This window comes from Pristis pectinata, chromosome 1, assembly GCF_009764475.1.
Source record: "Pristis pectinata isolate sPriPec2 chromosome 1, sPriPec2.1.pri, whole genome shotgun sequence".
NCBI lineage: Eukaryota > Metazoa > Chordata > Chondrichthyes > Rhinopristiformes > Pristidae > Pristis > Pristis pectinata.
In genome coordinates, this window is record NC_067405.1 from 25,630,573 (window position 1) to 25,655,730 (window position 25,158).

The window sequence follows — 25,158 nt, forward strand, 5'->3', positions numbered from 1 at the left end:
CAATGCAGACTCGATAGGCTGAAGGTCCTGTTTTTGCGCTGTATTTCTCTATGACGCCTTGACTAGGACTCTTTTACTTTTGAAAATCAAATAATACAGTTGAACCTATTTGCGGCAATTCCCTACTTTTGCTGGAAAAACATTAAATTGGTTCAAAATTTCTGTTCCTTCAAAAAAAATTATGCAGTTTTATCTTTGGAAGAAAAATTCATTCTCTGAGTGCATTTTACGCAGCTCTGAGAAGTGTAACATTTCCTGATCATGTGCAGATGCCTCTGCATTTAATTTGTTATTTCATAATAGCAGTTGAATTTTCAGTGCTTTTACAAACCAAATATATTCCTGGAAAGAATAAAAGCAGAATTGAATCTACTGTGCAGTTTCCACATCTGCTTCGTGAATTTTTCTTTGCATATTCACCTCCAATGACTTCTCGGAATCCTTGGTCCATAACCATTCATAATAAAGGAACATATAGGAGAGTAGTAACAAACTCAGGTCTGTGTTAGTAGAACACAGAAGCCCAAGGTAAATGACAAAAGGTGTTTACTGCCTTACAAAATACTAACCTTCCTATCCCATCTGGCACATTCTGTTCCATCAATGTTGGAGTGACCTGCAGAGAATTTCCAGCATTTTTTTAATATTGTTATTTAGTCTTCTGCCATAGGATCTCCTTTGTGATGTCTTGGTATGGCAGCTTCAAGCACGAAGAAAGTTCATGGCATTGATATGATGGGCTTAGATGACATCAACTTCTTGAGTAGCTTACTTGTGGCAATCTCTTTTCTAATGTGAGGGAAGCAACATGACTTAGATCGAGCATTCCTCTAATGAGGCACATTGTTAATTAGACTGGATGTTCATGAGTTCAGTGTGCACTGAATGGCTCCATATTGGCATTCAATATGTTGCTTTTGAGTGTGAGTTGGTGAGGACTGAAGACTTGCATTTAAAAAAAATCAGCTCCTCACAGAAGCCCTGTCATTTAATTGAGATGGATCTATGTGTCTTGCCTGTTCAGCTATCGTTGCCTAGACATTGAAATTCACCCTTGTTGCACAAAGATGATGCTGCATGTAGAACAAGCATCCTGTCAGATGACATAAAAAAATGTAAGGTTGATGAACACCTGGTAGAAAAATTAAGGTGGTTTCAAACTTCTGCATTTGTTGAACTGTTGTTAGTGGATTTCCAGATGGCAGTTATCTGCAGGAATTATCTGCAGCTACTACATCATTCCTGTGCTGACCACTGGAAAGCAAGCTGGATCCTGAAAGCACACTCTCCATGGTAGCCACAGTACAGCAGAGTAAGAGAAAATGGGGTGGGAAGGGGAAATTGGCACTCCATAATATGTAGAGAACTTCCCATATAATGGTCTATTCCAACAAATTCCCATGTCACCAGTGATCCCAAGCCATTGTGAGATATCAGGAACTAGTGATCACAGCATCTTTCTCTAAGGTGCATAATATTACTCTAATCTGTACCAGGAATGCCATGAACAAATATGGAGTGCAAGAAAAAGCCAGTTTCATAGTCTAGACCCAAAGCAATAATGGCTCAGTAGGGACTCTTTAGTTGATGTATTGGTGATGGAGTGCTGTACGATTTGCTCCTTGTTTTATTGTGGGTTTAGAGCAAAGGTCTTATTGCTCCAATTTCTGTTGGTAAGGCAGAAATGAGTATCATGAAGGTTGATGTTATCATTATGTTTGCAAATAATGCCAACAAAACATCAACCATGCTCAGCTGAGTTATGCCTGATCCAGTTTTGCAACAGTCACGAAAAATGGGTGCTGTTGCACTGAAACATGCACAAGATGCTTTATGTGTGATTCGCACAGATAATACAAGCTCTGGTGGGTCCGATTTCTTGGCTTATGTGTCTTCCCCCACTGATCTGGGAGCTGAATGGCTTAATTACAGATCTTTTTTTTGCTACCTTCAACAGATGGAAAAGTGCTCCTCCATTTCTAGAACAAAAAACAGTTCATAACTGTGATGTTAAAAAGTGTACATTTTCTGTAAATGCTACCATAACTTCTTTGTTTTCTTTCCACATGGAAATTAAATATACTTAAAGTTCCTGCTGATGAAATGTGCTCACTATGGCTTTGAGAGAAATCTCAACAGAGACAAACTATCAGGAGCTATATTCACGGTCTTGATCTTAAATATTAATGGCATTATAATTGCATTCTGCCCTTCCTACATCTCTGTACAGAAGTTATAACAATGGATATTGCCAATAATTTGCAGAGTATGTACATCCCATGCAAATTCAGAAATATTGCTCGTGTTATGGGAGGTGTAGCAGGTTCATCTATAAATCACTTGCTGCTTATCATCTTAGTACTTATCATTATGCTTGCCAAATTATCCTTTTAAGAGGAAAAAGTACAGCCACTGACAGTATTAATGGATAAGCACTCTTGTTTTTACCCCTTTGTGTTTCATTGCTCCTTGGCATCAGGGCTGATTTATTAAGCTCAGGAAGCTATTTCTCAGTAATGAGGCAGACTAAGTACCTTGGTTCCAGCTCACAATAGATTTTCTTCTAAAATTAAGCACTGGCAGGTTTACCATTATGCCAGAAGTGGAAAACAATTCTTCATCTTATATTCCCTAACTGGCAAATTTGTTGTAGTTTTCCATCAAAATTTCTACATTGATGGCAAATAAGTCTAATTGTTGATCTCCCCTGTTTAGTACAACTTTCTTCCAAAAATCACCAACCCCAATAGATAATTTAATTTGCTACATTAATGCAGCTCAAAATCATAGTAATTCACAAAATCTGTAAGATAAAGAAGTTTCAGAGCAGTAAAGATCCTAATATCCTGAAAGCCATATTTTAATTATAGAATATTACACTGGCTTTTATTTGAACAGAGATTAATTTTCACATTTATTTAAGAAGATGATATATTGCAATAAAATGTGTAAGAACAATCCAACTGGCAATCAGAAGAAATCTTTGCTGTTAAATAAAGTAATGAATTTTGAATCTTAATCTTTAGTTCATTCAGTGAATATTAACATTAATACAGTTACAGGAATTTGATCTTTGTAGAGATTGTTTTGCAAGCAATAATTTTCCCAGGATTAAGGAAAAAAAGTCTTGAGATTAAACTATGTGCTCAGAATTAGCAGGTTAGTTCTGTTGATTGTGAATAGTGTCAGGAATGATACTGTCATATTGAGAATGCTCTGTCTGACTGGCTTTATTTCATGGCTCATATATTTTACTTAAAAGTAAGTGAATTCCCATTACCACTTTAGTTTACCAAACATGAGCTAAATTGTGGTATATTGCCTAATTCTGTAAAGTGAGATTCTCAAGAGTGCAATTTCATATGTGATTAAAATTTGACAGTTAATCATGCCCCTGTAACAATTATCCTTTAAACTCATTAGGCAACTGAAGAACCATTATACTGCCATAAGTGTCAAAGTTAGTTAGTGTAATTACATTCAGGAAATTTGTGGAGAAAATTAAGAACCATTTGTTTTTTGCATCCAAATATTATATCTGTTTGCCATCTCTGCAACAGGACATCAAAGATTTTCGTTGATTAAGTTAAAAGACACATTAATTTCACATCCTGAATGATCACAGTATGTCCCAAAGAACAATGCATCTAAATAATTGATGTTATCATGTAGGGGCCAGAGTGTCTGATCTACACACATTTCCAACCATTAGCTCATTTCCAACCTTAGCAATTAGCAAGATATAATATTTTATCATCTGAAAGACACCACTTCTGCCATTGCTACACTCCCTCAATCTTTCTTCTTATCTCTTAAGTGGTCCCTCAGGATTGAGTATGACTCACTTCCACACAGTTCTCTGGGTTCTGAGGTAGGTGATGAGGCCAATATATGGCCACACAGTGTCTGGCAGAGGTGAGGCAGAAGGTGTTTGACAGGGTGAGTGTATCGTTTGTGAGATGATACGGTCCTTCTATTATTTGCATTTGCTTCTTGGAAGCTCCATGAATGGAAAAGGCATCCCATGTCTCCTCCATTTTGAGCAACCACCAGCCAGGGATTCCCACAAGTCCGTGGAAATATTACACTTTCTCAAGAAGAGCTTGAGAGCATTTTTGAATCATTTCCTTTCCCCACATGATGATATCTTGCCATGACAGAACATGGAATAGAAAAATGAATCCGGGGTCAGAGCAATGATCACCTGCAGTTGGTGCTGCTGCTTCACAGCTCCAGGGACCTGCATTAGATCCTGATCTCAGCTGCTGTCTGTGTGGAGTTTGCGCTTTCTCTCAATGACTGCACACATTTCATCTGGGTGCTCTGCTTTCCTCCCACTTTCCAAAGATGTGCTTATAAGTTAATTGGCTTCTGTAAGATTACCCCTGGGTGTAGGTTAATGACAAAAAACAACTAACGTGGAATTGATGGGCAGGGGTGAAAGATAGGTTGCAGAGTTATGGGGAAATAAGGAGGGGGAATGGGTCAAATGCGATTGCTCCTCTGGGAGTCAGCATTTTCCTAATGGGTTAAGTAACCTCTTTCCATGTTCTTATAACTATAAGATGAGCTCTGAGTTTAAGTAGGTGAGGAGTGAGGTGTCAAGGATGTGGGTAGTGTTTTGTTCTTTTCATGTGGGCTTCGCAGGCTGTGCCAGCATTTAATTGCCCATCCCTAGTTGCCCCTTGAGAAGGTGGTGGTGAGTTGCCTTATTGAACTGCTGCAGCCTTTGATGTGTGGGTATACCCACAATGCCACTAAGGAGGGAGTTCCAGGATTTTGACCCAGTGCCAGTGAAAGAACTGCGATAGGTTTCCAAGTCAGGATGGTGTGTGACTTGGAGGGCAACTTCCAGGTGGTAGTGTTCCTTTGCTTTTGCTGCCCTTGTTCTACTAGCTGGTAGAGGTTTGGAAGGTGCTGTCTAAGGAGTCATGGTGAGTTGGTACAAATTGCTGCTCCTGCGCGTCGGTAGTGGAGTGAGTGTATGGTTGTGGATAGGATACCCCTGTTAAGTGGGCTGCTATGTCCGTTATGGTGCTCAGCTTCTTGAGTGTTGTTGATGCTGCACTCATCCAGGCAAGTGGAGAGTATTCTATCACACTCCTGACTTGAACCTTATAGAGGATAGACAGACTTTGGGGAATTAGGAGGTGAGTTACTCAGTACAGGATTCCTAGCCTCTGACCTGCTCTTGTAGCCGCTTTGTGTATATGGCTACTCCAGTTCAGTTTCTGGTCAGTGGTAAGCCCCAGAATATTGATGGTGGGGGGGATCGGGGGGTGGAATTTAGTGATGGTAATGCCATTGAATGATAGGTTGTGAAACTTGTATTTTTTCTTGTTGGATATTGTCATTGTGCCTGTGTGGTGTGAATGTTACTTGCCATCTACTAGCCCAGGCCAGAATATTGTCTAGTTTTGCTACAGTTGGAAGTGGACTGCTTCATTAACCAAGGAGTCACAAATGGTGCAGAACATTGTGCAATCATCAGTGAACATTCCTACTTCTGACATTAAAATTGAAGCAAGGTCATTGATGAAGCAGCTGATGACGGCTGAGCCTGAGACACGACCATGAGAAACTCCTGCAGAGATATCTTGTGGCTAAGATGATTGACCTCCAACCACCACGACCATCTTCCTTTGTGCTAGGTATGATTCCAATCAGTGAAGCGTTTTCCCACTGATTCCTATTGACTCCATTTGAGCCATGTTCTACTTGACAACAGTCAATGTGGCCTGCTTCATCAGAGTTGGCTGAGTATAATCAGTGCTTCTGATTATACTCGGCCAACTCTGGGAGATCTGGGAGAAGATGCTGACATGGTTCACTTATCCTCCCAGTTGATTGAAAGCATGTTGCAGAGACAACGTTAATGATGTTTCTCCAGGGCTTTGAGGTTGACTTTGACTCATAAGTACACAGGAGGGCAGTGATGACCGTCGCCAGGTGGAACATGAGCTCTTTGCTGAGATTGATGTCCTTGATCTTCAGTCTTTTCCTCAGCTTGCAAAGAAGCTGTGCTGATTGAATGAAAACAACAGTGAATTTTGTCACTGACATCTGCCTTCCTGAGAGGAGGTACCCAAGATATTGGAAGTGGTCCATATTTCCCAGAGTCTTGTTGTGTTCTTTATTGTAGGAAGGCAGTGTTTTATGTCTGGGTAGGATAGCAGAGGATTTTATCTAGATGTTAAGTATAAAGCCCATTCTCTCAGCTGCTTGGAGCTCCACACATGCCACACACGAATGCCATTTGTGTACTTCAGGTCAGTGTCTGATGTTTTCCTGCTTCATATCTCTTTATGAATAGAAAGAAGCCATTTGGCCCATCGAGTCAATAATTGCTTTTGGAGTATTCCCATCAATCCCTTTTCCTGCAACTAATTTTCTCTCACTTGTCATCAACTCCCTTCTGATTCTCCTACCACCCACTACACCAAGGTAATTTACAGTGGGCATTGAACCTACCAGTCAGCATGTTTTTGGATGTGGACGGAAACTGGAGCACCCAAGAGAAATGCACATAGGGAATACAAATAAGGAAAACATGCAAATTCCGCACAGACAGCACCAGAGTTTTTGAGTCACAGAGCACCACAGCACAGAAACAGGCCCTTCAGCCCATCTGGTCCATGTCAGCCTGGTTTTCTGCCTAGTCCCATCTACCTACACCCGGACCATAGCCCTCCATACCTCTCTCGTCCATGCATCTATTCAAACTTCTCTTAAATGTTACAATTTAACCCACATCCACCACTTCTGCTGGCAGCTCATTCCACACTCGCACCACCCTCAGAGTGAAGAATTTCCCCCTCAGATTCCCCTTAAATATTTCACCTTTCACCCTAAATCTATGACATCTATTTCTGGTCTCACCAGGCTGAAATGCTGGTCGTTGGATCTCTAAGGCAGCAGCACGGCCTGTTGTACTACTGTGCCTCCCTTTGGGGTGTGGGGTAACCTTGTTCTGGAGTGCTAGTGCTGTGGATTAAACAGTTTCCCTGTTGTTCTGTAGCTCCACTCCAACACAAAGTTTGTTGGAAGTGAAGTGCAGCATTGCAAAGGGAAACATTGAGAACAGTGTTGGAGTGATGATGAGGTCTCGGTTGACATCAGTCTGCTATTCAAAGGGACTGTGGTGGACCACATGTTTGCAGTCATAAAGCATTTGAAAGATGGAGATGAATTTCTGCCGGCAGCCAACTTTGAAAAGAATGTTCTACAATCCCTTTTGATTGACAAAGGGTTTTGGGAGGTCATTAAAAGTCCATTTATAATGAATTTCTCCCAGAGTTTATGCATATTGAAGATCATACATGTTCCACCTCTCAATGGACAGCATGCACACTGCGACTCTGGGAGCAGCTCTTTGGCCAATGGGAGGAGGCAGCTGAGGAGGACCCTGCCACTGAATTTTCTTGTGACAGGTAGGCAACTGGAAGCCCTTCTGCAGATACCACAATTGGATTTATCTCTTGAAGTTGGTGATGATTGTGGTGAATCATCTGAGGTATCCTGACATGTCCTCTACTTCCTAAACAACAGGGGTGAGGTTGTGAATTTGTGACTGAAATCCCTCTCCATTGTGTCAGAATTTCAGCAGGGTTGCCACTTGGTCCTGATACCTTGTTTTTTTTTGATTAACAAATGGCCTTTTGAATTTCTTGTTGGTCAGAGGTGGAGGCAAAGCTAGACCAAATACTTTACTGTGGACTGGAGTCAAGAGTGCTCAGGAGAGTCAAGAGAACAATCCCAGTCAAGGAGTTTTCAAAGTGTTTCTTTTTGTGGACCACCTCTTGGTGCTCCATAAGTTCTCTTCTATTTTTAGCTCTCAGCAAGATGGGTCCTTGAGTGTTTGGACTGTAAATAGCCTTGATGGTGTTGAACAACCCATACATCATGACTGTCAGTGAGTTGCTGGACCACCAATACTCTTTCTACCCGTCGTCTGTTTTTTGGGTCATGGATCTTCCATTGGGCTTCAACTTTCAGGTGCCCACAGAGGTGCTTCTTATCCCTCAAAGCATGGTAGAGTTTCTAGTCCAAGAACAACTTGTACTTATGGTTAATAAGCTCTTGGATCTCTGGTCATACTCATCAAATCAGTCCTAGTTCTTGATTCAGTGGTAACAAGTTTCAAGATGTCTGGAAGCCAGGCTTTGCTTCATGGATATTAGTATACGTATGTGTGCAGGCACTCATGCAGCTGCCTGTCAGCATTCTTGCACACAAGCACACACAAAGGTTACTATTGCCTACTAATACCTCCGCAGTACTCCCTGCACTCACCTAATTGTCCTTGTCCCCTCTCACCAATATCCCCTGTCCATAAGTCTCTTCTGTTTCATGCCCTCTGCATCCATTAATCTTCACTAACCTTCATACTTTCCCTCAGACCCACCCTCTCCCCAATGCTTACAACTCCTGCCTCTGTTACGCACCCTGCCACTCCTTCTTTCCAAGCACCAGGGAATCCTCCCCTTCCTCCCCCTTCCTGACACTCTGCTCTCCGCCCTCTGCACCTTCTCTCCCCCAATCTTACTACCTCCCCATGTCATCTCCTTGCTCTCCAGCTCTGACAAATCCCTGTGTGCTCTCTCTTTGTGGTGGTTGTTCAGCAATGGGCTGAGCTAGAGTGCAAGGTGGCTATTGACAGCCATCTCTGATTGGTGGATGGGTGTTATGATGGACTCTGGAACAGCAGGGCATGGATGGGACAGCCTGAAGGGATTTCCCTCCCTCTCTTTTCTCACTCCCTTCTCTTTTCCCTCATTCTTCCTTTCTCTTTTAGTTCCTTGGCCTTTTTCCTCCATCTTGGTCTCCCCACGTTTCCTATCTGCTGGCTGGCCAGCCTAACCCAGACCCTTGAATCTCTGTGGAAAAACTTCCCATCGAAAGATCAGTATCTCCTGGTTCTCAGACCAGTAGTTCATTGGTTTTGATTTCAGTTACCACCATGGCTGGCTTTAAACCTATGGAAACTCTTTTTCCAGAACTGTCCCTGAATCCATGAGACCTCTGCTCTGGCACTGGCCTCTGACTTCATGGATCCTCTGTTCCTGCGATGTTGCTGAATGCACAGAACCTATGTTTCCCTCATTGTCCTGAAATATAGTAACATCTCTTCAGTGTTGTCCTTAAACTCTCAGGTCTTTTGTCTGTTTAACAGCCTCTTATCCTTGTGTTGGTTTTATACCCATGGGGTCTATGTGTTTTTGGTGCTGCTCCTAGTTTCATAAGCCCTTTACCTCCACATTTTCTTCATGCTCATGAAGACTTTGTTATGTACTTTCTATACAGCATGGAGCATTGGCACAGATTTTGAAACCACAACCTTTTGACATGGAGGTGAGAGTGCGACAATTTGACATATAAGTGACATTCAAATGAGTAAATGATGGCTCTTGATATGCACTGAGAAAGCAGCTTGCATAACAATTTTGCACATGTAAACTCTGCACTGCTGATTTCTGATAAAACCCGAATATTGTACACACATAGCCAGGCAGCACATACATATGGGCATAAAAAGAGATGATGTTCTCGAATGATATGAAAATATTATCTGTATAATCAAACAATGTTTTTGTATTCCACGTGCAGACACCCAGTTAAAATAGTCTTCTGAAGTGGCAACCATTACAAATTTGGTGAATTTATCTTCCATATCATAAGCGATATGTTAGTCATCTATCAGGAGACAGCCAAACATATGTGATACATTAGGGACCACAAAAAAAGTGTTAGCAGGAAATTATCTTATTTTTAAGGGGCTGAATCTTGCCTGTATATGCCAGCAGTTCTGCAATGAAATGTCAGTACATGGGGAAGTCCCACACTTCTACAGATTCCAGTCAGTGACTCTGTCAGTGCTCTCCACTGCTGGAATTCACATGGCAGCTTGCTGAAATTCCCCAACACCCACGCTGGGAAACTGTTCCCAGGTTCTATACCAGGTTTCATGAGCTTGGAGTCAAGTTTTCCTTAATGTTTCTCTGAAGCCTCTGGGATATTTTACTGGGTTAAGGTGCTTTATAAGGAATTTATTTCTTCAAAATTACACAAGGAACAATTAACATTCTTACCAGGCACATTGCAATTTGCCTAGCAACTATTTTAATCATTCCTTGTGTAATTTTTCAAAAAGTTTAATGAAGGTAATTCACATCTCTGTATTGAAGTTGAAATACGAAGTCGTTATATTTTAGAGAAGTATGGAGAAACTAAACAGGAAAATGAAAAAGAATTGAAGCAGTAATATGAATAACATGTTTAATTGTTTAATATGCTTAATGGCATTTTTAAGAAAAGGACAAATATTTGATAATGTTTTGTAACATAAAAGGGAATATTGGCAGTAAGAACTCAATGAGTCAATTGATGTTCCACACTTTCTTTTCTATTAGTAAATGGTCATTTCACTTCATATCTCTCCAGTGATAGTCATTTTTGTCCACTCATGTATCAATTGCTGTCGTGTCTCCCTAGTTTCTATCTTTGTCTATAATATCTCATTTACATGTTACCCGTCAGGAACATTATCTGCAAACAGTGTAGTTTTCTTTTGGTCTATGACCTTACCCAACCTTACCTTCACCACTTTACTTCATCATTCCACAGTCTGTAAGTTGTCAGGCCAAGAAATCCAGTAGCACAAAATTCTGATGACCAAGTATTGGGAAAACATCATTCCTTTGTTACTAACTTCCTCACTGTCCCAAGAATAATCTTCCTCAACTGTTTATAACCTTGATGTTACATTTGAATCAAAATGTCTTTCAACTATATCGTGACATCATCATTAAAACGTCTATTGCAAACTCTGTAACGTAGCTTGCCTTTTTCCTTACCTACGTACACTGAAAGGCTCTAGGCTTAATGATGCTAATGCAATCCTAGCATCTCAAACCTACTATTCTTTGGAAACTTATATTACCCTTCTTGCCCATCATCCTGTTGCTTGATGACCTGCATTAGCACCTAGTTAAGCAATGCTTCATTTACAAGAGTCTTGTCCTTATCTTCAAATCCTTCCATATCCTTGTCTTCCCCTATCTCTGTAATCTCTCCCAGGCTTGGAATTCACAGTGTGAATGGCACTCATCCAATCCTGGCCTCTAAAACATTACTGATTCATAAAGAGTCATAGAGCAATACAACACGGATACAGGCCCCTTGGCCCAACGAGTCCATGCCGATTATGGTGCCTAACCAGCTAGTCCCAATTTCCTACGTTCAGCCCATATCCCTCTAAGCCCCACCCCTCCATGCACTATCCAAGTGCTTCTTAAATGATACTATTGTACCTGCCTCAACCACTTTGTCTTATACTCATCACCCTCAGCATGAAAAAGTTGACCCTCAGGTCCCTTATAAATCTTTTCCCTCTCACCCTAAATCTATGCCCCCTGGTTTTCCCCCTACTTCCCTGCGCTGGGGAAAAGACTGTTATCTTATTTATGCCTATCATTATTTTAAACATTTCTTAAATTATGAGATTAGATAGACTATTAGATAGGATTAGACTATTGTCAGCCATCTGTTCAACTGTAAAGGTCTAAAGCTCTGAAATCCCCTCCCTAAACTCCTCCACCTTCCATCTGCCTTTCCTGCTTTATGACAGTGCATTAAATCCTCCCCTTGGAGCAAGCATTGATCCTTTTAACTTGAAATCTTCTCAAGTAGCTTGATGTCAAATTTTGTAAAGCAAATAAAACTGCAGATTCTGCAATCTAAAACAAAAACAGAATGCTTCAGTTCTGAGGAATGCTCCCTGACCTGAAATATTAACTGGTTTCTCATTCCACAGATGCTGCTTGGACTGGCTGAGTTTCTGATCTTGACATCAAATTTTGTTTGATAAAACTCCTGTGAAGCACCATGGGGCATTTCACCATGTTAGCCCTGCAATATAAAAGCAATTTGATTTTGTTAGGATGTGACTGACCATATCACACAATTGCTTCTGAGTAATGGGTGGAAACAAATCGAACTGAAGAAAAAAAAATAGCATAACACAGTTGTTTTAATGCAGCATAGCACAATCAGGTCATGTATGTTGTGTCACTAAAAGTCAAAGTGAGTTTATTGTCATCTGGACAAGTACACGTATGTACAGGTGCAATGAAAAGCTTACTTACAGCAGCATCGCAGGCACATGGCATTATATAAGCAGCATTCACAGAAAAAAACATAAATCAGACATAAATTATACAAAAGGTGGTGATAGGTAGATGCAGGTAAGAGATAATGATAGGCAGGTGCAAGGGAGGTGCGGAGAGCAGATCTATCGGGGGATGGGTCGAAGGTAAGGAAAGCAAAAAAAATAGAAAAGAAAGAAATAGGCTAGGAAAGGGAAGAAAGTATGATGGGGGGAGGTTGTGGGGAAGGGGTGTGGAGAATACTTAAAGTGGGAGAATTCAATGTTCATGCCGTTTGGCTCCCCTTTAAATAATCCCCACACCCTTTCCCCACCACCCCCAACCATGCTTCTTTTCTTCCTTTTCCTAGCCTATCTCTCTTTTTCCTACCCCCTTTTTTCTCTCCTTATCTTTGACCCATCCCCCGATTGATCTGCTCTCCCCACCACCCCCCTCACATGCCTTTCGCTATCTCTTACCTGCATCTACCTATCACCACTCTGTGCCCACCCTGCCTTCCCTCTTTTGTCCACCTATCACTGCTCTGCTTTTCCCTCCTATATATTGGGCTTCCCCTTTTCCTATCTTCAGTCCTGAAGAAGGGTCCTGACCTGAAATGTTTACCGCCTGCTTTTCTCCACAGATGCTTGCCTGGCCTGCTGAGTTCCTCCAGCATCATCTAGATTCCAGCATCTGCAGAACTTTGTTTCTTCCATATAATAGTTATCTTAATTTCTGACATCTACTAATTCATGCTGCTGTTATTTTGTCGCAGGAAAGACTTGCCAACCCAGTCAGTTTTCCTGTTCCAGTGGACGTTGTATCCCAATGTCATGGGTGTGCGACTTAGAAGATGATTGTGGAGACCGATCTGATGAAACTGCATCATGTGGTTAGTGACTCCTCACAAGATCTATTGATAAGCTCATGGCAGTGTTGTAGGTAGTCATTTAGAATATATTTTATATCAAGAATAATGTCTTATGAATTATTAGCTGCCAGTTCCCGGGTGCAATGAGAATGTCAAGCTTATTTTACTCTAGCTGTTAGGTTGTGTATAAGAAGCCACATTAAATAGAACGAGGTCATTAGGTGACTGCTCTTATGACTGGATGGGTTACGAGAAGCAAATTAATATTTAAAAGTAGGTATGCAGTCCTTAGCTAGACTACTAATTTCTAATGTTGATGGCTATCACTTCTGTCTTGCCTGAAGTAATAACTGTATAGTTTCTGCAAGATTAAGTCTAACCTGAGTTCAATTGTATAAGTGCTTCACTGAAGTGTGAAGAACATGACTAAAAAGATGGTTAAAATTAGCACTGAAATCATTATAGTTGTTCCAGTAGCTCAATTTAATTCATCAAGGTGTAAAGGCATTACTGGAGCTGATAAAGAAGATTAATAAGGATTGTCTGCGAGTAAGATACTTGAAGTTTGAAACTCATGAAGAAATTCCTATTTGTAATCTGGAAATAATATCTTTTTTATATGATAGCACATAAGGAGTAATCGTGGAAAAAATGGAAATGAACAACATTCTATAACATTGAGATACCAGGTTTACATTGACAACCCATTTAAAGATAATTAAAGGCACAATCAATGTTGCATGTTTTAGACCTTGCAAACAACTTTGCCAAATATAGGTTCTGCAATATTTGACCACTGCTTCCAGTCTCTGCAAGGAATCATTGAAATGATGAGATGTATCCTAGAACAAGCAGCAGTTTTTGTAACATTAAACACAGTATACATTATACACCTGAATTTTTGGATTGTACTTAATCTGAACACCTTAAAAATGGTGAGCTGTTCAAATGATAAACATATCAAACTTGATCTCAGATTCCAATGCACCCACTTCCAGGCTTAATGGAAGCAGGGAAAGGCGCAAACAGTCAATCTTTTTCAATGAAGTGAGCCAGCCAATTAAATGCCAATGAAGTTGGCAGCCTTTATTTCACCTAATTTGAGGTACAGTGGGGTAGAAAAGTACATTGAGCAGGGGAAGGTTGGTGTTTCACCTCAATCTCACAAGCTTCCTGCTTGTTAAACTGCCTTCAATAGCTTCCTTTACCTCTACCAGCCAGTGTCGGTGTTTGTTTTGCCTGCTTTTTGGCAACATCCCCAAAACATTCCACCCTGTCCCATGACCAAACCCTGATGCCCCTTTCTTAGCTCCATTCTTATAACCCCTGTCCCATCCCCATCCCCAACCAGCACTCTAACTAATGAATGCAGGAGAGTTAACCATGACTGCACCCAGAGTGCTTCGAGCAGTCTCTGACAGATTGATTCAAGGATGTCTTTTAAACTAAAGCAATTACTGCAGAGCCAAGACTTTCACTACCCTTGGGGAATCCTGAACCTCTGATATGAGAAACATTGTCCTATTTCTTGAGCTCTCAATAATGTCAGATTCTGGATGTCACATTAGCTGACTTTATAGCTTTGGAGGAAAAGGGTTAGTGAAGGGAAGATCTTGCTTCACAAGCCTGATAGGGTTCTTTGAGGAGGTGACCAGGAAGATTGATGAGGGTAGTGCAGTAAATGTGGTCTACATGGATTTTAGTAAGGCGTTTGACAAGGTTTCACATGGTAGGCTTCTTCAGAAGGTCAGAGGCCAAGGGATCCAGGGAGGCTTGGCCGTGTGGATACAGAATTGGCTTGCCTGTAGAAAGCAGAGGGTTGTGGTGGAGGGAGTGCATTCAGATTGGAGGGCTGTGACTAGTGGTGTCCCACAGGGATCGGTTCTGGGACCTCTACTTTTTGTGATATTTATTAATGACTTAGATGAGGGAGTGGAAGGAAGGGTTAGTGAGTTTGCAGACAACACAAAGATTGGTGGTGTTGTGGATAGTGTGGAGGGCTGTCGAAGCTTACAGAGGGATATTGATAGGATGCAGAGGTGGGCTGAGAAGTAGCAGATGGAGTTCAATCCGGAGAAGTGTGAGGTGGTACACTTTGGAAGGACTAACTCCAAGGCAGAGTACAAGGTTAATGGCAGGATTCTGAGTAGTGTGGAGGAGCAGAGGGATCTGGGGATTCATATCCACAGATCACTGAAGTTGCCTCACAGGTGGATAGGGTAGTTAAGAAAGCTTATGGGATGTTAGCTTTCATAAACTGTGGGATCGAGTTTAAGAGCCGTGAAGTGATGATGCAGCTCTACAAAACTCTCTCTACTCTGGTTACACCACACTTAGAGTACTGTGTCCAATTCTGGTTGCCTCATTATAGGAAAGATGTGGAGGCGTTGGAAAGGGTGCAGAAGAGATTTACCAGGATGCTGCCTGGATTAGAGAATATGGATTATGAGGAGAGACTAAAGGAGCTCAGGCTTTACTCATTGGAGAGAAGGAGGATGAGAGGAGACATGATAGAGGTATACAAAATATTAAGAGGAATGGATCGAGTGGACAGCCAGTGCCTCTTTCCCAGGGCACCAATGCTCAATACAAGAGGGCATGGCTTTAAGATAATGGGTGGGAAGTTCAAGGAAGATGTCAGAGGGAAGTCTTTCACCCAGAGAGTGGGTGGTGCATGGAATGCGCTGCCTGGGGTGGTGGTGGAGGCCAATACATTGGTCAAGTTCAAGAGATTGTTATATAAGCATATGGAGGAATTTAAAATAGAGGGATATATGGGAGGAAGGGGTTAGATAGTCTTAGGTGTGATTAGAAGGTCAGCACAGCATGGTGGGCCGAAGGGCCTGTATTGTGCTGTGTTGTTCTATTGTTCTATATATCGGAATCAGAACTAGAATCAGATTTATTATCACTGGCATATGTCATGAAATTTGTTGTTTTGTGGCAGCAATACAGTGCAAGACATAAAAATTACCATGTCATAAAAATAAATAAATAATATGAAAGAGGAATAATGAGGTAGTGTTCATGGGTTCATGTGAAATGAAGCATTTTCTTTTAATAATAAATCATCTGTCCTTTCATAAATATGATATTTAGAAATTTGGAGGCTCTTCCGCTTTATTAAACAAATTGCTCTGATTCCAGGCATACTTTGGATTGGAATGGTTCAGTTGGTTCATTTCTATTCTCTTGATGTATCAACAGATGTTTTGTTTTCTCCTCCCCTGTTTCCTGCATCCCCACCCCTAATTTGTACTCTATTTCATTCCCCTTTTTTTAATTGGAATAGAGAATCAACTGGTGTTGATGTAAAATAATTACAGTACGTGTGGTCAACATGATCCAGATTATAATGTACACATTGTGTAAGCATTCTATTAGGAAGTTAACATTCTGGAGCTAACAAAAGTAATACATATTAAATATTCTTCATTATTATTCTTCAAGATATAAAATGCAGATCTCTGAATAAAATTGTCAAAAATTATTGTACCTTTCAGAGATAATAGAAGACTTCACCATAGTTAGCAATAAGTAAACATTTCCATTGGCTGTGGAGATCATTTTGTAATCACGATGAAGTTGCCTTGAACTTCATGACCGATCAATTGGGCTAACTGTGTTTCAGAGTGACATCAGTGCATCATATTCTGCCTCCAAAAGTCACCCTGTGGAAATTAAAGGATTGAATGGCAGTGTGCTGCCGTGACTTTAAAAGACTCTCAGCACAAGTGATCCAGGATATATTTATATGGGGAATAATTTTAATAAAAATTTTGTATTTTTGTGTTTGATGAAACATTTTTGCAATAGTGCTTATAGTTACCAGTAAAATCTGTGTTCCAGCCAAAACTCCTGTAAAGGATTCATGAAATCATAAGCTCCTTTCTAACTTAAATGGCAATATAGGTTTCTACATTTAAGTTATCCTTTTTATAGCTGTCCTTTTTCATTGCCTTTTCTGACATACAGATAAAAAAGCAACAAACTAACTGCCCCAACCAAACAAAGTATTACCACAGACAATTTCAATTGCTTGTTTTGTGCTTGTCCTGTAGATTGTAAATGCATTATTAATACTATTCCCAGGTGTTATATTTCAATGTTATATGATGAATAAGAATTACTACAGATGGCATCAGGTAGTAGAAAAGGACTAAATTCGTTGCACAAGACATGATTTATTCTTGCCTTTATGAAACCTTGTTGTGACCTTTAAAAGTAGATTTCATGTTACTTTATTATTTTAGAGGTGGTAAGCGTGAGTGGGATTTATTGTTCTCTTAGGAGTTAAATTGTCACTTTGATGACATAAACCCAATAGCAAAAAAAAATTCATTTCAGAGAAAGAAATGGGAATAATCATGTTATAGTCTGGTTATGCTAGGCAGGCTGAGAGGATCTGTCTTTGCACAGATGGAGATAAACCCTGAAGCATTATTTGGGCCCTAGAGCAATTTAGATGATAGAGTTGCTTGTGAGGTTTTGAATGTCTTTCAGAGTCAGCAACAAATTGGTACTTGGAATTCTCAGCAGTCAGTCAAAACCTCATTGTTGATTGCATCTTGGCTACCTAATGGGACATTATTTTTGTTTTCATTACTGTAGATGCTATCTTATGAATGAAATACAGACCATTAAATAGAGGACTCTCAAACCCTTTAGATGAGATCGCCTGGAGATAAATGGTTGAGGGTGTGAGAGGTGGATAAAGAAGGGAGATTTTTTTCATTTATTCATTTCTCAACATCTCAATGAGACCAATGTTTATTGCTCATCTTTAATTGCCATTGAACTGAGGGGTTTGTTAAGCCATTTAGGACTTGACCATATTGCTGGTTCTAGAATCACATATGAAACAGGTCAGATAGAGAAGGCAGATTTTCTCCTCTGAACAACATTAGGAACCAGATGGGCTTTTAATGATGATCCAGAGCCAGTATTTCTTTGGTCATCATTGCTCATGACTAGCTGTGTTTACAAATTCCAATGTATTAACTGAATTTAAATTTCACAGCTGCCATGATGACATTTGAACTTGGATCTTTAGATTGTTACTGCAAGTCTCTGAGTTTCCAGTCCAGCAACTTAACCATTTGGTCACTACTGTATTTCCTCTCTCATACTACCAGCCCCTTACCCCCAAATGTACAAAATGAGAAGCTGCCAGAAACTGTCCTTACTGAGAACTTAAGAAATAGGATTGAGGTTTCTCCAATCTACTTCCCATTGAACCAATAAAATTAAGTAAACATTTTCAGGAAGCTCCTTTTATTGCAACCCTAATTCATCAAAATTGAAACTGGAATCAGATGGAAAACAAAACTCCCCATGGTGCAAGTGAATATGCCAAATTTTGTTAATCCAATACTAATTTTAATGTGAAAATATGCTTCACAAATGAAATGGTAACACAACAAAAAATAGTGATGTTTATAAGTAATTATCTGCTTATGGATAGGACCACAGTAAGGGTAATATAAATAGAAATATGTAATATATGCAGCTGCAAATTAGGAACATTCTCCACATTATATGTATTTGTCAGGATCAAATATTTGATTCAGAGTTTGATCTGATTCAGAGTTGAAAGAGAAAAGTTGAAAAGCCTTCTTTGAGGAAATGGAGCAAATTTGATTGAGTAGATAAATTGTCCCTGAGATGGGCAAGTCAATGGACTTAAAATGCCTTTTTCAATCTTTGTTTTTATGCAATCTGTAAGTCTATTTTACCCCTCAATTCAGTCTTCTTCACGGCTGAAACTAATATATTCGATCATTTAACTGTAAGTGTATTCTGTAACATACGCGTTCAAAATCAATGGAATTCATAAGGAAATTAAATCCATTATTGATTGTCTCAACTGACAAATTCTAATCCCAGTAATCCTAACATAATTATGTCAAGCCCTTCGTACAAATAAGATTTGAGTTCAGAACATCTGTGCCTGTATTCATGACTGTTTATTCATTTCTGCCTTGCATAGCTGCTAAAAATTAAAGGGATATTTCACTCAATTATCTGAATATATTATGTGGGAAGGTGATGGAAGAAGAAAGGGGTTGGAAGATGGGCAGACACAGCGAGGCAGCAACCCATAATTGTCTTTTTGGAGCAATAGGGATCTCTCTTGCTTGTTCTGGCTGCATATTAAGATCTATCAAAATGAAAAATCATGTTCTTCAGTGGCCTAGTTAAAGCAGAAAGGGGACTAGAGAGAGAGAGAAAACAGTTCAGAGAGAAAACTTCCAAGGACCAGTAGGCTCCTAATTAACAAAGGTAAGGTATTTAATGCCTTTTCATGCCTGCTACCATGGAAACCAGACCATCACCTGAGTGAAAACACAAATGGACAGATTTGAGGCATTGTTGCAGGAAATTGGACCTTTGTGCTGTCATTTTATACCCAAGAAACTGAAAAGAGTTCTTTCCCCAGCATTAGGTCTTGGGCAAATCAAGGACTCTGGATTTTCCACCAGTTTTTGCCACATTTACTTCTTCAGTTCATGCAGCTCTCATAGATTTTGTAATTCTGCATACACACAGTTCCCAAAAAACTATTTTCTGAAACATTATTACTGTTTAACTAAATAAATCAGTTCAAAGTATTAAAGAATAATAAGCTCAAAGTATAAGACCATTATCTCTGCAGACCCTGGTCTCAATAAAACTGACCCTCTAAACCTACTTCCTTGAAGACTGGATCAGACCAGTGTTCAGTGCTTGCAAGAGCAATATTGTAAGGAGGAAATATCTGTCCTGATTTGTCAATAAGTATTATTATGAAGAGAGATGTCAAAATGATTTGTATATCTAGCCAAACAATAACAAAAAACAGGAAAGGAAAAGCAATAAGATAAAATTATAATGTTAAAATAAGAAGTTCACCACGTGAATGTGGCAGAGGCTACACAAGTGAAAATGGTCCATTTCCTGGATATGACTTGTTGATTGGTAGATTATTTAACAAAAAAGGTTGAGTCTCATAAAAAGGGCAGAAAAGTTGACAGCATAACCTTGATGTATTCAAACTGATTGTCCTTCACTGCAACATGCAATGGAGATCACATCAACCATTCAACTATTCTCAACACCTAACTTAGTTATTAATTCTGAGGATAGACTTTTCAATTGCTAATGTCAATGACAGTGAAAATTAGGTGGGGCACATAACAAGCTATTTTGTGTTTCTGTCCAAGACTCATTTTTTAGCCACACATGTAATTGATTCCATTCTATTTATTGTTCCCATTAATTGTTTCCCACAAAATATCTTCTTGATTAAATATTTTTATTCACAGATCTTTGAATAAACCTCCAGAATTACAAGCACCTTACAGGAATTTGTGGCAAAGTATTTTTTTAATGTTTGGCCTCAATTTAATGCCAGAAAAATAATAAGCAATCAGGGCTCATTGTTATTTATGCAGAACTGCTACTGCAACCTCAAGTGAGGGCAATTGCCCAATAAAAAACGTGTTTATTGTGCAGAAGTTCAGGAATTGGTGCTGAAATGCAGTGCTTTACTGGTATCATTATGAAACCAATATCTCACCATTGTACTGTGCTTGCATAATAATACAAATTAAACTTGCCATAGGAAGCTAAAATTGGTAACTACTGAGGCAACAAAAAATGTTTTAAAGCCATTTAAGGTCTGCATATACTTACTTGTCTGGATTAGTTGTCAGAGTTTCTTTTAATGGTCTGCTAATTGTTAGTTCCTGTTCATTGACTGAAAATAGTTAAGGTTTTAATTCAGACTTCAGATTTTAATTGTTGTGGAATTTTCTTGAGAAGTGTTATTTAAAATTCAAGTTCATTTTTACTTTCCATTCTTTTTTAATAGTCATTGACCCAATGATTATTTCTTCATTGTTTCTCTTTTTGTATCGCAATTGACAAAAAAAATCTTTAAAAAAAATTCTTAACTGGAGTATGCCTATTGAAGAATCCTTCAGTTTGATTGGTTAAGTGGGCACCTGGCTGTTTTACCTGTTCACTCATCTAAAACTGTGTGGTTTCCCTTGATCTGATCACATTTCTGGGAACCATTGGCATTACATTTTCACTGAAATTAAATGGGGAGGGACTGGGCCGAAGGGCCTGTTTTGTGCTGTATGGTTCTATGGTTCTATGGTCGTCTAACTAAAGGCAAATGCCACTTCACTGGCCATTAATCTTTTCAGTGTACTGTCAGTTTGGATCCTGTGAATCCAATTTTGATCCAATGTATTCTCAATTTTCTCTGCACGTCTGTCAGAATAAATTATTCAGGAAATGAAGAATCCACCTTCAGTTCAAGCTGCTGTTCTCTAATTGTCTTATTATAACTTTTGGCTGAAAGTCTGTTAACCTATTATACTTTAAAGATTTCAAAAATAGATTTCTCCAATAAATGTATTTTTGGAGATGGTTGATAGAGACACCTTGTGTATCTGAAATAGGATTATCAGATGATTGCATGGAGATTTTTGATGTATTTGCTTTACTTAAAGTTTATTTTTGGATGAAGCTAATGAGCTGAATTGACTAGCAGTCATTCAAAGCATGGACGGTTATGATTGCTAATGAGTTCTTGCCAACTTTTAATTGATACATGTTGATTGTCCCATTTCCAAATTGAACCATCGGCTGCAACTGCATATCAAACTGTGAATGTTTGGGAAAATAGTCTGAATTTCTCACAGCATATCATTAGCATCCATGCTGATGATTTTGATATTGAGCCGAGCATCTGTGTTTTTGAAGACCTTAACTTTGGTTAATCATTTGACCATCTGCCTCAGCAAAATCAAAGCTCTTTTTATTAATGTCATTTTATTTTCTACACTTTGTATCTCACATTTCATGGTGGATTAGATGGAACATTGGAATCAAAGAATTAATATAATACAGGAGGAGGGCACTCAACCCAGTAGGTTTGTGCTGACCAATCTGATAATTATTTGTTTCCTATGTTCTAAGAATAAGAATAAGGTCCCTCAAGTCCACTCTGCCAGTTCAGCCTTGAATAGAGACTATACATTCACAGACTTGGTCTCTGTAACTCTCAAGGATATAGGATTCTGAAGGTTCATTATTCTGTGGGAGAAGGAATTCCTCCTGATCTCCATCTTAAATGGGTGACCCTTTTTTTCTGGAGCTACTTCTAGATTATCTCATGAGGAGAAATGTCTTTTCAGCATTTAATCCATGATATATAAGTTTTGGATTTTGATTGGTCAGAAATTTTCACCAATGAAGCCAATAGAAACTTTTTCATGCAAGAAGGAATTTGAATGTTATGGAGAAATCCATACATCAGCATATCTTCTATTAGTAAAGGATATTTATTCAGGTGAAGTTAATTTTGCATAAAGAGGGAACTTCTGTTTAGATTTCTAATCCCTCTTGTATTGGCAGTGGTGGTATAGTTCTGGCATTATGTTACAGTGGTACGTATGAGCAGTGAATGGGTATTCTAGCTTTTAATATACCCATGATGAGGACTGATATTTTTGTGCAATCTATGCATAGTTTGAGATTTGTATTTGATTATTCAAAATGAATTAAAAAATAAGGAATGTCAAACAGAATTAAACTCTGCTCAGCTAAACAAAATTGGTGTCAAGTTTTCTATGTGAGGCAATAGATAGTATGAAGTCTAGCTACTGCTTAATTATGTTACACATTTGAGAGTGATTGAAGCCACTGTAAAGTGGCTGAAGATCGTTTTCTCTTTATACTTATTAAAACTTGGTAACGGTTACATATCCAGTCTAATGATAAATTAAAGTGATCCTTTTAAATCTCAGCCCTGTTGAACTATCCCAGTGGGCTTTAAACAATTTCATGATATTGGGAAGGATCTTTTGGGGGATCTGCTGGTATTGCCTCAGTCAATCTAATTGAATTTGTTTGAGGGCTCCCAGAGCACTATAAGGAAAGCAATGAATTGCCTTACCTGACATTTAGTCCTGAACCAACATCACTAAAATAAAAGATCATTTAATTCTTTTTTTCTCCGGGACTGTGCTGTCAATAAATTGACCATCATATCTGCCAACATAACAAATGACTGTGGTTCAAAAAATAAGTGGAAGGTTGTCAAATTGGGAACATCCTGAGGAAATGATGCAAATGCAAATTTGTTCTTTCCAGAATACGTCAACTACTGGAAATGCTTAAATGGTGGCAGTTTTTGCTGAAAGGAAAATTAAACTGTTTACATCACGTAGGAAGAAAAATGTGACATTTAGATTGTAAACATTTCAGGTCAATCAGAGCCAAAGGCCCTTCAATGAACTCAGCCTCAAATATCTTTCCTATATAATCAGAAAAATCCTGTAGTTCTCCCATTCCACAGAAATTTAATTTTGATGCTTTCCATGCTTATATTTGAAGAAAAAATAGTCGTGACAAGACGTGTTATTTTAAAAAGCAAAAACAAGAAATAGAAGAAGATAATGGTTATTTTAAGAAACTGATAAAGTTGTGAATGATACATGATTCAGTTTAGAATACACAAAGTCATCAATGTAATTTTATGTTTTTCTCTTGAACAGCATTCCCTACCTGCACTCCCCTAATACAGTTCACTTGTAATAATGGAAGATGCATCACAGTTAAATGGCGCTGTGACTCAGGTAACAAAAAGGCATTACCAATGATGCTTCACCGGTTTCATTCACTGGAATCCTGAAAAACAAAATATTTTTATGAACCATATCTTTTTCTTCAAAACTAAATTTATGTGTACATATTTTTGTCAGTTAGGTATTGTTATTTAAGCTGGTGTTTTAAGAGGGAATTTAAGAGGGAATGCAAAAAATTTTGTACAATCACAAATTTACACTTTAACCTTCGTTACAACACTTCAAAATATTTTTCCAATCACTGCATAGTAACAAATAGTAGCTGGTAAGAGGTTGAGGGTTTCATATAGAGTCATAGAATTATGTAGCATAGAAACAGGCCCTTCGGTCCAATCCATCCATGCCAACAAAGGTGCTTATCTAAGCTCGTCCCATTTGCCTGAGTTTAGCTCGTATCCCTCCAAACCTTTTCCATTCATGCACCTGTCTAAATGACTTATAAGTATTCTAATTGTACCCGCCTCTACCACTTTATCTGGCAGCCTGATCCACATACCGACCAGCCTCTGTGTGGGAGAAACTTTCTCCTCAAGTCCCCTTTAAATCTTTCCCCTCTCATATTAAACCTGTGTACTCTATTCTGGGGGAAAAGGACTGTGACCATTCACCTTATCTTTGCCCCTCATTATTTCATATATTTTTATAAAGTTACCCCTCAGCCTTTTATGATCTAGAGAAAAAAAGACCACCTTATCCAGCCTCTTCTTATTACTCAAGCCCTCCGGTCCTGGTAACATTCTTGTGAATCATTTCTGCATCCTTTCCAGTTTAATGAGATCCTTTTTATAGTTGGGCAACCAGAACTACAAACAGTACTCCAAGTGCAGACTCACCAACAACTTGTACAGTTAAGAATAGAATAGAACAGTACAGCACAATACAGGCCCTTCGGCCCACAATGTTGTGCCGACCTTTAAACCTCACCTAAGACTATCTAACCCCTTCCTCCCACATATCCCTCTATTTTAAATTCCTCCATATGCTTATCTAGTAATCTCTTGAATCTGACCAATGTACCTGCCTCCACCACCACCCCAAGCAGTGCATTCCATGCCCCAACCACTCTCCGGGTAAAAAAAACCTTCCTCTGATATCTTCCTTGAACTTCCTACCCATTACTTTAAAGCTATGCCCTCTTGTATTGACCATTGGTGCCCTGGGAAAGAGGTGCTTGCTGTCCACTCTATTTATTCCTCTTAATGCTAACTTTTAAGCATTCTAATTGTACCCACCTCTACCACTTTCTCTGGCAGCCTGATCCACATACCCACCAGCCTCCTTGTGGGAAAAACTTGCTCCTCAAGTCCCCTTTAAATCTTTCCCCTCTCATATTAAACCTGTGTACTGTACTCTGGGGGAAAAGGACTGTGAACAATTACCACATCTTTGCCCCTCATTATTTCATATATTTTTATAAAGTTGCCCCTCAGCCTCTTATCCAACTCGTGTACTCGACACCATGACAGATGAAGGGAAGTGTGCTAAACGTCGTCTGCGCCACTTT

The 25,158-nt window shown here is 39.3% G+C and overlaps 1 protein-coding gene across 1 annotated transcript in view; it reads left to right on the plus strand.

Moving 5' to 3' along the window:
• LOC127583300 (low-density lipoprotein receptor-related protein 1-like) overlaps window positions 1–25,158 on the plus strand; it is a 1,307,163-nt gene that overhangs the window by 767,538 nt on the left and 514,467 nt on the right. Inside the window, exons 18-19 of the mRNA XM_052039177.1 lie at window positions 12,919–13,035; window positions 23,565–23,645. Of these exons, the coding sequence (XP_051895137.1) occupies window positions 12,919–13,035; window positions 23,565–23,645 (198 nt within the window). The remainder of the gene's footprint in view (window positions 1–12,918; window positions 13,036–23,564; window positions 23,646–25,158) is intronic.